This window comes from Perognathus longimembris, chromosome 13 (assembly GCF_023159225.1).
Source record: "Perognathus longimembris pacificus isolate PPM17 chromosome 13, ASM2315922v1, whole genome shotgun sequence".
Classification (NCBI taxonomy): domain Eukaryota; kingdom Metazoa; phylum Chordata; class Mammalia; order Rodentia; family Heteromyidae; genus Perognathus; species Perognathus longimembris.
In genome coordinates this window covers 812,837-828,557 of record NC_063173.1, presented here as the reverse complement: position 1 = coordinate 828,557, position 15,721 = coordinate 812,837, and the positions used below count along the sequence as shown (strand labels likewise).

General features: G+C 64.5%; 1 protein-coding gene across 2 annotated transcripts; it reads right to left on the bottom strand.

Moving 5' to 3' along the window:
• Window positions 1–7,062: 7,062 nt before the first annotated feature.
• Window positions 7,063–15,437, bottom strand: Serpinh1 (serpin family H member 1). 2 transcript variants are annotated; one of them, XM_048360604.1, is made up of 5 exons: window positions 15,327–15,437; window positions 11,108–11,763; window positions 10,151–10,249; window positions 9,800–10,032; window positions 7,063–7,987 (listed from the first exon to the last, which is right to left on the bottom strand). In XM_048360604.1, the coding sequence occupies exons 2-5, from the start codon at window positions 11,727–11,729 to the stop codon at window positions 7,685–7,687; spliced, it is 1,257 nt and encodes a 418-aa protein (XP_048216561.1). In that variant the 5' UTR covers window positions 11,730–11,763; window positions 15,327–15,437; the 3' UTR covers window positions 7,063–7,684. The 2 variants fall into 2 exon arrangements, with proteins under 2 accessions (XP_048216561.1, XP_048216562.1); XM_048360605.1 differs by lacking the exon at window positions 15,327–15,437 and adding an exon at window positions 14,081–14,119.
• Window positions 15,438–15,721: the final 284 nt, after the last annotated feature.

Sequence of the window (15,721 nt, the reverse complement as noted above, 5' to 3'; positions counted from 1 at the left end):
TCAGTCTAATGGAGTCTAATAAAAGTGGTCCTTCGGCTTAGCGGCGTCTCCGTCTGGCTCTGTGGGGGAGGGACACGCCACGCCCTCTCCGGAGAGCCCCGGTCCAGCTCTGTGACCCACTGCCGGGGGCCAGCCAAGTCTCAGCAGCGCGTCTCCTGTGATGGGTGGGAACGAGAAGGGGGGGGGGAGGACAGGGATGGGGGCTCCGCAGAGCAAGGGCAGAGCCTGCCCCTGGGGAGAGCTGCGTTGAAGCCTGTGGATGAGAAAGAAGCAGGGCCCAGGCAGCCCTGGGGATTCTGGGAGACAGATGGGAGCCGCGGGCACAGGCTTCACGCTCATCCGAGACGCCACCTTGATCAGGAGTCTCGAGACAGACCTAAAGTCTGATGACAGCTCAGTGAGGGACTTGTAAAGGATGCCTTGGGGGGGGGGGGGTTGTTGGAGTCAGAGTCCTGTCCTGATAGGTAGCCCAGGCTGGCTTAGAACTTAGGGTCTTCCTGCTTCAGCCTCCTGAGAGAGGGGATTAGACAGGCACCCCTGTGCTCAGCCGAATGAGTTGTTGGGTTGCTGGTTTGGGTTTGGTTTGGTGGGTCATGGGACTCGAACTCGGCCTGGGCGCCGTCTCCGAGCTCTGTTTGCTCAAAGCTAGTGCTCTGCCACTGGGAGCCATAGCTCCACTTCTGGTTTTCAGATGATTAAGTGCAGTCTTGTAAGAGTCTCACAGACTTTTCTGCCTGGGTTGGCTTCCAACTGTGATCCTCAGATCTTTTTTTTTTTTTTTGGCCAGTCCTGGGGCTCGGACTCAGGGCCTGAGCACTGTCCCTGGCTTCTTCCCGCTCAAGGCTAGCACTCTGCCACTTGAGCCACAGCGCCGCTTCTGGCCCTTTTCTGTATATGTGGTGCTGGGGAATCGAACCTAGGGCCTCGTGTATCCGAGGCAAGCTCTCTCGCCACTAGGCTATATCCCCAGCCCCGATCCTCAGATCTTAACCTCCTGACTGGCTAGGGTTATAGACATGAGCCTGTTTTGGGTACTCGACCCAAAACAAGGTGTTTTGTTTTTTTTTTTTAATTAAGAAAAGTCCCCCGTTCATTTATACGTGCAACCTGTTTTTCTTAGCACCTACTTTATGCCAGGACTCCAGCCACTGACGTAAAGAATTCCAGTCTTAAAATGCAAATAGGAAGACACTCTAGGACAAGGAAAGCTTGGCTTTGAGAGGACCGTGGAGAAGGGACACCTGGTGGTGGCAGCCAGGAAAGCTTCCGGGAGGAAATGCCAGCGGCATTCTGACAGGGCGTGGATCAGCCCAGACGGGCAGTGGAGAGGGACCGTGTGGGTAGCGAGAGGGCCAGGGTCAAGCCCTCTTCTAAACGTCCTCGGGTGAAGAGCATCTGGCTTGCGTGAGGACTTGGCCGAGAGAATGGCAGTTCCCTGGGACTGGAGGCGAGGGCTTCGTAGGGCCAGGCTGTGGGGATGGAGCGGGCCCTCCTGGGCTGACCGCGTGCACGTGGTGCTGGCGGGGGCCACGGCCAGCCAGTGGGGAGAAGCCTGGACCTCCGCCGGCGGCTCGGAGCTCAGGCCTGAGCTGCCCGAGGCAGGATGGGCCTTGAGGCCGCGGCATAGCCCCTGCTTGGGTTTGTGTTACTGTTTCCTTCTGGGTCTGGGACGGGGTTTGAACCAGGGCCTGGGTCTTGCCCCTGGGCAGTTTTGCTCAAGGCGAGCACTCTACCGCTTGAGTCACAGCTCTACTTCTGGCTTGGGGGGAGTTAATTGGCCGTCAGAGCCTCCCCCACTTTCCTGCCTAGGCTGGCTTTGAACCCCAGTGCTCCTATCTCAGCCTCGTGAATGGCCAGGATTCCAGGCCAGTGCCTGGGCGCAGCACCCCTTTTAAAGCAGAGAAGGAAAGAAAGCCTTTCGAAGGAGGCCACGACACAGAGCCCCTCCGCCTGGGCCGAGGCGCGTGAAGGCAGGAACTGGGCTCCGGGTGTCCGCCTCCTTCCTGCCATGGCCGCTCCCAGCCCTGTGCAGAGCCCGCGGGCCCTGGCCGTGCTGCAGGCTCCGGGCCGAGGCGCGCGGAGGCTGCGGACGCAGAAGCCCCCCGCTGCCGCCCGGGGGAACCCAGCCGGCCGAGGCTCACGGCTGGCACGGGGTGGGCGGCCTGCCCGCGGCTCCCCTCGGGGCGGCAGGGCTGGCAGCGTGTGCGGACGTGGGCGTGCTGGGGCCCCGCGGAAAGGGAGCCTTCTGAGCACTCAGTCGAGAAGGGGTGTGTGGATCGGAGGCTGGGCCAGGGCGTACGGATCGAGCAGAAGGGATGAGGACGGCGCCGGGGCTGATGCGCTCTCGCTCAGAAACCTGGAAATCCTCAGAGCCAACATGCCACCGCGCCCTTGCGTTCCGGCTCCAGGAGCAGTGCGTGCGCTAGCCGTCTCCGCGGCAACGCCTTCCCGCAGACACGCGGCGCGGTGCGGGTCTGGATCACCGCATGGCGTCCCGGGTGAGGGAAGTGCCGCCCCTGGTCTGCGCTTCCGTCACAGGGACCAAGGCTCACCTGCCTCCTTGGATCCCACAGCGTTTCTGTCTAGCTATGTATGGATTCGCAGTTGCCACAGACACCTGTGGGCTCCACCCTGCTGCTCACCGCGAGGGGCGGCAGTCCCGGGTGTGCCGTTTGCCTTCTGCTCCGCGGGGACCCCGTCAGCCATGGACATCATGCAGCAGCCCGTTTCCATGGCAGACAACCTGCCTCCTGGGCCACCGAGACCGGGGCTGCATTGTGTTTCGAGCGTGGACTTCCTTCCGATGCCTTGGTGGTGGGAGCCGTTCAGCCCCGGTGACAGAGGGAGCAGGGCACGGCGGTGTGTATCTGCGTGGGCCTGCGGTCCCGGCGAGGTGGCAAAGAAGGGCACGGCCTAAGGCTGGCCCGAGCAAAAACTGGAGGCCCTATCCGAAAAATACAAAGCAAAAAGGGCTGGGACTGTGACCGACGTGGTAGAACATCCGTCTAGGCAAGAGCTAAGCCCTGAGTTCAAGCCCTAGAGAAAGAGAGCACAAGTTAGGGGTGTGGGACTTACTAGCCAGTGGCTGAGACCCCCCCGAGCCCAAAGAAGCCAAAACGAAGCATGTGGATCCCAGCAGTCCCTTGACCCCAAGGGCCAGTGAAGGCACACATCTGGGGAAACCCAGACACGGTCAGTTCAGGAGCTGCCCAGTCAACCGTGAGCCAAACGTACAGCTTTGAAGAGTACGTTGTCATAAACCGCTAGTTGTGCAGTGGCTCGTTACTCCCCAACAAACAGGATAATGTCTGGGGCAGCTACAAATCAGGCCCAGAGGAGCGACCATTCCCACTGCCAGGAATCCTGGCGGAGTCAGGGCTGGGGAGGTGCACTAAGTCATTCCTCTGTCCCCCGAGTCTCTTCTTATCCTCACTGAGATCGGTGCCTTAACTTTCCCCAGAAACCTAGAAATGCTGTGAGTGCGAATGATGAATTGACAGTGCGATTTGGTGAATGCAGTATTGAACTCCTATCCCAGGATGTGGCTTAGCCCTGGCTTGCTACTTCCTCTCGTGTCCTGTGAGCAGTGTGGGTGGATGAAATGAGTGATCTGGATGAGGAAAGAGTAAGAGCTGCCTTGGCCGGGACCGGTGGCTCACACCTGCAATCCCAGCTACTGAGGAGGCTGACATGAAGGTCATGATTCCAGGTCAGCCCAGACAGGAAAGTCCATTTCCTACTCAAAAAGCCAGATATAGAGCTGGGACTCAAGTGGTAGAGAGCCAGCCTCGAGCAGAAAAAGCTAAGAGACAGTGCCCAGGCCCTGCGTTCAAGCCCTAGTGCTGGCACTAAATAATAATAACAACAACAGCAGCAGCAGCAGCTGCCCTGCCCTGTCTGAGCAGGTGCACTTTGAGTGCACAAACACATTCTTCTTCCTGGGTAGCCAGGCAGGGCCACAGACCAGACACGGGACAGTAGATTGTGGTAGTGTTGATTGCACACCCTCAGGTCACGCTGAGGAAAAGGAGGTGAGTGGCAGTCAGCTATGTGCAGGACTGAATTCCCTGAGCTCCTGGAGGGACACCCCGGCAGGTGTCTGGGAGATGCTAGGACAAGGGGCTGGGAGCGGGGAGGGAGGTGGAGATCTTTGGGACAGACCTGGAAAGACGGGGAGGCTCTATAGAGTGACGGGGCAATGCCAGGCCAAGCAGAATGGGCGGGAAGTAGCAATGACCTCAGCGGGAGCAGAAGCCACCAGAAAAGAGGTGAGGGTGGGGGAACTGGAGGAGTTCCTGCCTGCGTACCCCACCAGCCCCTCGCTGTGTTCCCAGCTGCCACACCTGTCAGCGACTGTTCCAGCAGTTCCTCTCAACCCGAATGCTGCTTGCTTTTTCTGTCCAGCTCTAGCGCTTTCCCCTACACTTCAGCCCAGCCTGAACCCGAGGCACTGTGGCAAAATGGGAAGAACCCGACTCCGAAGTCAGGGCGTGAAGGCCAGGCTCGCTCCTCCGTGAGCCGGAACCACCAGCACCTCTGCTTAGTAGCCCAGTCACCCGCCACGTGCTATCTGCCACGTGGTGGCCGGGGTCACCCCCCTCGGCGCTCACCGCGGGAGTTCAGAAAGCAGCCCCGGGCCACCCAGTGCGGGGAGCGGCAGAACTGGGGCTCGTGTCGGGCCTGCAGGTCCCGACACCTCCGCTGCTAAGCACCGGAGAACCACTGGCCCGCTCGCTTCCTTTGGGCACCGCCTGTGTGTCCGGCGTGGTCCTAGCCGGGAGGGTGCAGCGCATGAGAAGGAAGGCAGCGGCTAGCTCGTGCCACAGGAGACGGCAGCTGGCGTCCAGAGGGGGGATAACGAGCCCTGTGTCTCAGCGGCCGGGGTCAGGGTGGCCGAGAATCCCATCGGTAGCCGTGCCTCCTCCCCCGTGGGCTTAGCCGGTCCCGCGCCTTCCTCCGTGGCCAGGACGCCTGGGTTCCACCGCCGGCCTGCTGGATGACCGCAGCCGAGACCTTTCGCCTCTCGGAGCCCTCGTTTCCTTATCTCTACTGCGGGAGAGGGACATTTACCTGAGAGGTAGGTAAACTTGTCACAGTGCCAGGCACAAAGTAGGTGACCAGTTAAAGACCCATGCGGTCTACACGCTGTGCCCACATCTGGGACCCTCCCAGCCCGTACGAGACTAACAGGGCCAGCCCCCCACCCCCGCCCCGCTCTCCAAGTGGCAGGTCGGCTCCACGCAGGGCGGTGGGGGGCCACGAGGGGGGTTCACGGGGGACCAACCTCTAGCCCACTCCACCCCTGCCTCGCTCGCCTCTGCCTGCGCCTCAGCATCCCCGGGAGCAAGGCCCTCCCCCCTGCCCCCCTCCCCTCCCGTGCGGAAGGAGTGGGGAGCCTGGCTCGGGGCCCCTTTGTGTGACTTGGCCCCTGCCGCCCAGGCCTGGCTCCGTTCCCTGCCCACCTCCACCCCGTGTGGGCGCTGTCCTGCCCTGAGCCGGTGTCCCGGACGGCCGCCTGTAGCTGACTCCACACCCCTGTGGCGGTCTCCACCTCCCTGGGCTGCCGCGGGGTGGGGCGATTGGAGCCGTTAGGCAATGCGGGGGCCAAGCCCAGCTCCCTCCTACCGGCATCCTCCGGGCTCAGCGATTCCCTCCTGTAAAGCAGGACTCACGCCCACCGAGACTCGCTGCAGGGCTTGGGCGCGATTCCAGGCGGCAAGTACTGGGCACCTCGTGGGAACAAAGCACCCGAGGCGCAGCAGCTGGCATTACTGAGATCTTTACCCCGAGCGGGCAACGCCTGTCACTTCTCACCTCCTCTGGAGCCGTGTCCGTCCTACGTCAGCCTTTCCCAAGCTCAGCCCCAGGGCCTGGCCCAGCTGTGGTGCTGAGTCCAGGTGCGGGCACGCAGCAAGGGACGGACAGACAGACAACATGGCCCCTGTCCTCAGAGCTTCTCTTCTCACCGGGGAGGCAGACAGGAAAGTGGGCAGTCGGTGCTGACAATGTCTGAGTGCTAAGTCGGGAAAGTGAGAAGCCGAGCTGGGTGGAGAGTTGGTTAGGTTGGGTGGACAGGAAAGGCCTCTTCGCAGGTGGCATTTGAGTTGAGTCCAGAATGACAAAAAGAACAGCTGCGCAAAAAGCCTACCAGCAGGGCTGGGGATATAGCCTAGTGGCAAGAGTGCCTGCCTCGGATACACGAGGCCCTAGGTTCGATTCCCCAGCACCACATATACAGAACACGGCCAGAAGCGGCGCTGTGGCTCAAGTGGCAGAGTGCTAGCCTTGAGCGGGAAGAAGCCAGGGACAGTGCTCAGGCCCTGAGTCCAAGGCCCAGGACTGGCCAAAAAAAAAAAAAAAAAGCCTACCAGCAAGTGCCACATACCAGGCTGGAAGAATAGCGGGTGCCAAGGCCCCGGGCAGGGAGGGCACTGAGCGTGGCACATCTGGAGCCCGATGGGCAGACAGCTGGAAGGGGCTTCGCCGTCTCCCGGTGGGCACCTCCGGATGACGCTAACGGGCCAAGGTCACAGCACAGGACAGACTGGCACAAGCCCCTGTGGCCAGACCACCGGGTGTACTGGGGGGAGGGGGGCTTCTATTCCAGGGCATTAGCAAGGGGAGGGTGGGGAATGGAGAACTGGGAAACAGGAAGGTCACAGGCGGCAGCAGCAGCAGCGTTAGAACCTCAAGCTACTCAGCTTCCCCGAGCCCAGTCCTGTGCAGCTTCCCGCCCCAAGGTGTGACCTCGACAGGCAACAAGGGACCGGGAGGGACCAAGTGGCTTCCTCCTCCCACACCAGGCCACCTAGGAACCTTTTCCAGCTCCCCCAAACCAGACAACCCGCCGTGTACCCGAGTCCGCCCCGTGGCAGCCGTGGCGACGAGGACGGGCGCCAGGGCCAGCCAGGGTTCTAGAACGCCGGGCCTCCCGCCTCGGCCGGCATGCCCCGCACCTCGGCTGCGGCCATCTGCCCGCCTTCCGGGGCCGGAGCCCCGCAGCCCACGGGAGCGGAGGGAAAGGCCCCGAGGGAGCCCAATCCAAGTCCTCCACGTCCCAACCAAGTTTCACTGGAAAAGTTTTATTGAAAAACAAAACAAAACAAAAAACTCCGTACAAAGAAGTTCTCATTTTGCAACAAAGGCTCATGTTCCCCCTTCCCCCCTTTCCTGCCCGTCGGTGAGAAACTCATTAAGGAAGACACACACACACACAAGCTCATCCCCGCCATGTCCCATCCGGCCGCTGCTGGCCGGGATCTGTCCCTCCCTAACGCCGTCTCCCAGTTGCCTTCACTGAGCGGGGACCAGGGCCACTGTGGGGGGCCTGGTCCCAGGGGCGCAGCACCTAGGTGGGTAGTTGTGGGGCCGAGTGGGGGAGGGGAGGGGTGGAAGGGACGGTGGTGTCAGGACAGCTGGCTGTCCCGTCCCCCCAGCTCGATGGCCTCACGGGTAGGAAACGATTTGGCTATAAATAGGAACACTGATTGGCTGGGGAGGCGGCTCGGGGGACTGAGGACAGGGCAGGACCCCCGGTGTGTGGTGTCTCTGGGCACCCGGTCTGCTCTTCCACCCCCACCCCGTGGACCATGAAAGCCGCACCTCCCTCCCTCCCCAGTAGCACCCGTGTGTCTGTCTCCGGAGCCGTCGGCCGCCTCCCGCCACCCCGCGCCCACGCCGGGGTCTACAGCTCGTCCCTCATCTTGTCCCCCTTGGGCCGGACCAGGCGTCCGATGAAGAGCAGGGAGCCGCTCTGCGTGTCTCGCACCAGGAACACGAAGGGGTGGTCGGCGTAGAACAGCTTGGGGCTGCGCAGCTCCTCCCGCCCGTAGATGTCCTGGTCGAAGGGGTTTCCCTCCGTGTCCCACTCGAAGGCGGCGGCGTGGAACACGCTGGCCAGGTACAGGTCCTTCTTCCCCGACATGCGCGACAGGTCCGCCTTGTTCTTGTCCATGGCCTCGGTCAGGCCCAGCCCGGCCAGGTGCTTCTGTAGAAGAATCGGGATTTGAACTCAGGGCCCCCCACGCTCCTTTCCCCCTTTCACCCAAGGCTGGTGCTCTACTGCTTGACCCACACTCCCCCTCTGGCTTTCTGGTGGTTAACCAGAGATGCTCTCTTGGCTTTCCCCTGCTCAGGCTGGCTGCGAAACAGGATCCCCAGATTTCATCCTCCGGAGACACACTCAGCTGAGAAAAACGGATCAAAGACGCGTCTGTCCACCTGACTTCGGGGCTTAAAGCCTGTGCTGGATGGTACCACGCCTGGGACTTTTTAAAGCACAGGACGCAGGGAGAAGTAGGTGTGTGCAGAACGTAGTAAAGCAAGCCAGCAGTGGCCGCTGGAGGAGACGTTGCTTTTTGTTTGTTTGCAGTACCAGGTTTGAGTTCAGGACCTGACTCTTGCTCTATACCGTGAAACACACCCTAGCCTCTTCTGCTTTAGTTTCTTTTCCAGGCAGGATCTCATACTTGTGCCCAGGCCAACTTAGACTGTGGTCCTCCTATCTCTGCCTCCTACTGAGCTGCAATTACAGGCGTGTAACTGCACCCTAGCTGTTCTTCATAGGACACCTCTAACTCACCCAGGTTGGCCTTGAACTGTAGTCCTCCTGTCTCCTGCTGGGACTGGCTCAGTGTGTGTGACCCATACCTGTGTCGTGTCACACCCTCGTCTCCCCCCGGCACACCCCAGCCTGGCCTCTAGATGGCCTCCTGGAGCTTCCTGTGGGCTGGTCTGCTGGGTGTTGGCCTCTGGCCCCTTGCAACTTTCTTTTCTCTTCTTTTTTATTTTTGCCGGTCCTAGGGCTTGAATTCAGGGCTAGGGTGCTGACTCTTGAGCTTTTTCACTCAAGGCTAGTATTCTACCACTCTGAGCCACAGTGCCACTTGCATTTTTCTGATAATTAATGGGAGATAAGAGTCTCCTTTCCTGCCTGGGCTGGCTTTGAATCACGGTCCTCCGATCTCAGCCTCCTTAACAGTTAGGATTACAGGCGTGAGCCCTGGGCGCCCGGTTCTTCCGCAACTTTCGACATACCTCTTCCCTGAAGTCTTCCCCAGCCTGACCAACAGCACCTTCCCTGGGGCTCAGCGCCCTTGGCCTTCCTCCTGCCCAGCAGCATCTGCGCCCGTGTGCCTCACCCACTTATGTCCAGAGCTCTCCTGGCTCTCAGTTCAGAGCCACAGGCTGAATAACAGCAACCCCCAAGGCCCAGACCTCTGCCTGTGAGGCAGGACCACCCCAGGCCGGGGGCCCGAGACCCAAGGAGGCCCAGGACGGGTCTCCCCGGCGGTTCCACACATCCCAGTCCTGCGGCCCGAGCACGAGTCCTCTCCCCTCCAATTCCCAGTTCCATCTGCCCCAGGGGCAGCTCTGTCACCGTTCCCGAAAGACAGAGGAGAGACATGGAGAAAGGCGGCAGGAAGTGACCACAAAGGGCTCGCGGAAGAGCTGGGGCCGGGGCCATGCCGCAGACCGGCACAAACTGCCCATCTCTGGTTTGCAGTCGAAACCCCAGTCCGCCTCAAGCTTTCTTTCCAAGAGCTCTCTGTGGCAAAGCTAAATAACTCTGGGGGCAAAAAGCTCGCCGGTGAGCCATTTCAGGTCAAACCCGGCCCTTCCTGACAAAAAGGCCGTTCCTGGCCATCACGTGGAGCTCTAACTACTCCACCCCTTACACGCGGGGGGGGGGTGCCCAGGAGCCACTACTTTCCTCCAAGCCTCCCCCCACCAGGGGTGGGGCGCTGGAGGGCGCATCCTGAACCTATCCGCCACGTGTCTATTCAACCTCCCGCCTCACCTGCAGGTCGTGCGTCACCTCCACCACGCCCTTGGGCAGCGAGATGGCCACCGCCTTCCTCTGCATCTTCCCCATCCAGACCTTCAGCTGCTCCTTGGTCAGCAGCTTCTCCAGGCGCTCCAGGGGCTCCACGTGGTGGGGCATGAGGATGATGAGGCTGGACAGCTTGTGGGCCAGGGGCATCTCCAGGATCTGCACCTTCTCCTTCTCGTCGTCGTAGTAGTTGTAGAGGCCTGGCCGAGAGGAGAGCATGCTGGGAGCTCTGGGGGGGCGTCAGGGCAGGCCAGGCCACACATCCTGGGAGCTCCGCCCCTTGCCTGGCCTCCCCCCCCCCCACCACGAGGCACCCACCTGTCCGGTGCATCATTGTGACGCCCACGGTGTAGGATCGAGTCACCATGAAGCCACGGTTGTCCACCATCTTGTGGTGGAATTTCTCGTCCCAGTGAGCTGTGGTGAGGACAGAATCAGCGGCAGAATCAGCAAGCCGCGTCCCCTGAGGGCGATCACCACCCCCCCGTCCCTGCCGGGGCCTCGCTCCATCCTCTGGGGCTGACCCACGGAACACACGCTCCTTGCTCTGGGGTGCGGAGACCTCAGCCGTCCTCGCGAACTGGCATCCAGCTGCGCCTGAACGCCTGGGAATCCGTTCTACCCTCAGCTCAGCCCCCAAAACGTCCGCTGCCTGTGGCACCGGCCGGGGACCTGAGACTAAGCTGCCATCTTCTCCGCCTGTGCCCCGGGCAGAGAGGACTCCACAACCGCCGCCCTGTACGCACTGCATCTGCGCCCGGAGCGACACCCAGAAGAAATGAGCGCCACAGCGGCGTGGGTTCTGTTGTGTCATCGCAGGCGGATCTTCCTCTAAGAGACTAACTAGCTCCGAGACCTCCCCTCTCCTCCCGGGGTCCCTCTGTGAGCCGGGGGCGCCTCCCCTCTCCTCCCGGGGTCCCTCTGTGAGCTGGGGCGCCTCCCCTCTCCTCCCGGGGTCCCTCTGTGAGCCCGGGGCGCCTCCCCTCTCCTCCCGGGGTCCCTCTGTGAGCCGGGGCGCCTCCCCTCTCCTCCCGGGGTCCCTCTGTGAGCCCGGGGCGCCTCCCCTCTCCTCCCGGGGTCCCTCCGTGAGCCCGGGGCGCCTCCCCCTCGCTGCCCATCACCCGGGTGCGCCGCCGGCTTCCACCCCGTCCCACTCACTCAAACCCCCGCCCGGCCGTCTGTCTCCTTCCCGGAGAGGAAAGGGGGCTCAGTCGCAGCGGCGCTGCGGGGTCCACGGGGCCCCGGGAGGCCCCGGGCAGGGACGGGTCCACTCACGCTTGAAGAACATGGCGTTGACCAGCAGGGCGCCGTCGGTGCGCTCCACGTCCTGGGCGAGCTCGGGCAGCTTGCCGTCGGTGGTCTGCGCGGCCCACTCGTTGATGGAGCGCAGGGCGCTGCGCTTGTCGCGGAAGTTGATCTTGGAGTGCTCGCAGTTGTAGTGCTGCTTGCTGCTGCGCACGAAGTCGTCGGCGAAGCTCACGGAGCTGGGGCCGTACAGCCGGCTGCCCAGCTTCCACGTCACGTTGCGGGCGGTGGAGTTGCTGAGCGCGCGCAGGAGCTCGCCCAGGCCGGCGTGCACCTCCTCGTCCCGCAGCTGCTCCGCGCTCAGCACCGCCTTGGCCTGGGACGCCGTGCCGGCCTTGCCGCCCAGGGACACCAGCCCCAGCGACGACGCCACCACCACGGGCGACACCAGGATGTTCTCCACCGCCTGGTCTCTGGCCATGGCCTGGTACAGGCTGAACGCCAAGCCGGCGCTGCGCTCGGCCAGCGTGGCCGCCCTGGGGCTGAGCTTCTCCGGGGCGCCGGGGGCCGCGTCCGCCGGGGGCTTCTTCACCTCGGCGGCCAGGGCCAGGGCCGCCAGGCAGAAGGCGCCGAGGAAAACGAGGGGACGCATGGCTGAGCGCGGAGCCGCGTGCGCCTCAAGACACCTGTGGGGTTGACGGAGAGAGGGGGTGGCCCCGGTGACTGACTGCCTTGCTCCCCAACAACCATCCACCTGTCCCCCCTCACTGCCAGCACCCCGGAGTTCTGGGGCCCTGACCCAGCTCGGGGTTGTCCCAGTCTCTCCAAGGCCTGCTTTGACCCCTCCCAAGTTAGCGGTGACCCCCCCACACGACCGATCTTCTGCACTGGACACCCAGCTTACACTTCCTTCCGTCTATGAACGGATCCATTTCTGCCCTGAGTAGGCCGCGACTTCAGGCACAGAAAACCTCTGAGTATGGCGGCCCACTAGATCTGTGTCTAACACATCACCAGCCTCAGTGGCTCCCAAATGAGGGCAAGCAGAGCTGCCTGGCCGGCCAGGGGGCCTTGTGTTGACAGAGGGCTCACCTCTGACCTCTGACAACACTTGGGCCCTGGTCCATTCAGAAAAGGCAGCAGCGGGGCTGGGAATATGGCCTAGTGGCAAGAGTGCCTGCCTCGTATACATGAGGCCCTGGGTTTGATTCCCCAGCACCACATATACAGAAAATGGCCAGAAGTGGCGCCGTGGCTCAAGTGGCAGAGTGCTAGCCTTGAGCGGGAAGAAGCCAGGGACAGTGCTCAGGCCCTGAGTCCAAGGCCCAGGACTGGCAAAAAAAAGAAAAAAAAAAGAAAGAAAAGGCAGCAGCGGGGCTGAGGTCTGCAGGAAGACAGGGCCCTTGGTAAAGGGCACCTGAGTGATGGGTGGAGCTGCGGCCCGCCCCGCCCCCGCCCCGCCCTTGGAACCCGGGATGTTCACCAGTCACTGGCTGGCTCGCTCATTAAATGGGAGCGTCCAGATGCTCCACTCTGCCACCCCGAGGGTGACCCTGTGTTTTCGGGGTGGGGGGGGGCCATGTCTATGTCTCAGTCTTCCTTTGCCAAGCTGCAAGAATCTAGGCCTCTCCTGACAGGGACTTGGCCGGCTCATCTGCCCCCAGCCCGATGGGAAATCCTAGGACTAAGGCTCCTGGGGTCCACTCGCTCTGCAGAAGGCAGGCTGCTTCCTGAGACGGGGGAAGGGGTCGCAGGGGAGTGTAACAGTGAAGCCTCCCCCGTCATCCCGGGCGGCACGGATGTGTGTCCACCACTCCAGGAAGCTGGAGCGACATCAGCTTCCGCTCCGTCCTCAAGGAGGCCCCCGGCCCCGTCCAGCACAGCAGCAGCAAGTCCCCAGGGGCTGCCCGCTCCCCTCTGTGGCCCGGGGCCCCCACCTCTGTTCCCGCGTCATTCACGTCTATTCCGTGCAGCGAGATAAGGAAAAGAGATGACAGGAGGAAAAGGCAGAAAGAACCGGCGGAGGCCGGGGCTCCACCACTCTGGGCAGACGCTCGAGCGGCCCTCCTGCCGGAAGACTGAAAACCTGAAATCCTGGTGGCTCTGCGGGAGGGGGCACCGCGTTTCGGGGAAAATTCAACCACCGTCATCTGGAAACCCACGCGGATCCCCTCCCCTCTCTAGGCCGCCCCCCTCCTCTAGGTGGCGGAAGCAAAAAGCCCCAGAAGGTGCAGGGGAGGAGAGGAGGGGGGGTGGACACTGAGCCCGGGGGGGTGGGGGGGACGGGGAGATGGCGGGGACAGGGGTCCATGGGTCCCCATACCCACCGGGCCTTCAGCCTCCGTGGCAGAGGGCCGATCTACTCTACTAACCAGGACACTGACCAGGAAAAAAGGGTTTTAATGGGAACACCTCTGGTCCAGCAGGGGCCACCGCCAGATCCCCTTCCTCAGCAGCGCCGCCTGGGGAAGGAGGCAGTGCCGCGTGGCGCCCCCACCCCTGCCGCGTGGCGCCCCCACCCCTGCCGCGTGGCAGCCCCCACCCCAGCCAACCAGCACCTCAGAGAACTGGGAGGGGCTTCTCAAGAAAGCTCTGAATAACTGGTTGGGATTCCTGGGCAGCCACAGGGCTCAGTGCCCAAGCTCCCCCCTCCCCGTGACGTGGCGGGCGAAGAAATGGTCTCTGTTGGCCAGCAGAGGGGGGGGGGATGCCCTCCTGGGCAGCAAGAGGCTTGGGGGTGCACGGATTTCCAACAGGAGCCTCCTGGGCCTCACGTTGAGTCCCAGAAAGGAGAGGGGGGGAGGCTGGGCAGAAAGCCCTGGGTTAAACCCAGCCGCAGGAACAGATCCAGACAAGTCCCCGCAAGGAGGAGCGCCCGCCCTGGGGCCGGGGGAGGCAGTGCACCGCCCCACGGAGGAAAAACCACCCAGGCCAGGGAGGAGAGGGCGCTGGGGGCCCCCGGAGGGTCACCCGCCCTGGGGGGGAGGGGGGGTCTAAGAATACCTGGAGACTGCCCCAGAGGGAGGTCACTGCCTGCCTTGTTCATTCTGAAAGAAAACAGAAGGTGGGGAGGAGGGGAGCCCCGAGGAGGGCCGGGGGGAGCCCCGAGGAGGGGAGCCCCGAGGAGAGCCGGGCGGGAACCCCGAGGAGAGAAGGTGGGGAGCCCCGAGGAGGGCCGGGCCGGGACCCCGAGGAGAGAAGGTGGGGAGCCCCGAGGAGGGCCGGGCCGGGACCCCGAGGAGAGAAGGTGGGGAGCCCCGAGGAGGGCCGGGCCGGGGACCCCGAGGAGGGCCGGGGGGAGCCCCGAGGAGAGGCGGGCCGGGGACCCCGAGGAGAGAAGGTGGGGAGCCCCGAGGAGGGCCGGGCCGGGGACCCCGAGGAGAGAAGGTGGGGAGCCCCGAGGAGAGCCGGGCGGGGACCCCGAGGAGAGAAGGTGGGGAGCCCCGAGGAGGGCGGGGGGAGCCCCGAGGAGAGAAGGTGGGGAGCCCCGAGGAGGGCCGGGCCGGGGACCCCGAGGAGGGCCGGGGGGAGCCCCGAGGAGGGCGGGGGGAGCCCCGAGGAGAGAAGGTGGGGAGCCCCGAGGAGGGCCGGGCCGGGGACCCCTCCCGGGTCCGCCGGGCCTGGAGACCCAGCGCCTCGCAGCCGGGTCCGGGGGGCCCTTTGCTTGTCCCGGGCTCGGCCCGGAGGCTTCCAGTGACTCAGCCCCGACGGGAACGCGGGTGACCGAGACAAAGGGCCCGGCGGGCAGGGGGAGGGGAGGCCGGGAGGGCGGGAGGGCGGGGCCGGGAGCCCAGCGCGGCCGCCGGAAGCCGGGGCAGAGGGGGGGCCGGCCTGGGCCCGGCCGGGAGCCCCGACCCCTCCCTCCGCCCGCGGGGGGTCCCTGAGCCGGGCGTGGGGGGGGCGGATGGGGGCGCCCCGGGAGCGCGCGGACGCCCGACGCCCCGTCCCCTCCCACCCGGACCCCACGGCCCCTTCGGGAAGCGCGCGGGGCCCGGGGCCGCTCAGGCCCCTCGGCCGTGGCTCCCCGCCGGGCGTGGGGGGGCCGCCGCCGCGCGGAGTCCGCACCCCCCGGTCCTGCAGGGGTCCCCCCGCGGCGACCCCGACCCCGACCCCCCGCGCCCATCGTCACCCCCGGCCCCGGCCCGGCTCCCGGGTGCCCCCCGCGCCCCCCCCCCCGCTAGCGGGTCCGGGCGGGCGCCCCCAGCCCGCCCTCCCCAGCACCCCAGGTCGCCCGGCGCGCGCCCCTCACCTGGGCCCACCGAGTCCGCCCGTCCGGTCCGCCGCGGCCCCGACCCCACTGCGCCCGCCGCCCCGCGCACGGAGGCTAAATACGCCCGTCCCCGCCCCCTTCGGCCCGTCCCGAGAAACTTCTGGAAAGTTGGAAACGCTTCCGGAGGGCGCCCCCGCCACGCAAGAAAACCCGAAGACCTCCCCCAAACCGGCCCGCGCGCGCTCGGCCCCTGGGTCCTAGTGCCCCATCCCCATCGGGCCCCATCCCCAGGCCGGGGCCCCCATCCCCAGCCGGGCCCCCATCCCCAGGCCGGGGCCCCCATCCCCAGCCGGGCCCCCATCCCCAGGCCGAGCCCCCATCCCCAGCCGGGCCCCCATCCCCGGCCGGGCCCCCATCCCCAGGCCGGGCCCCCA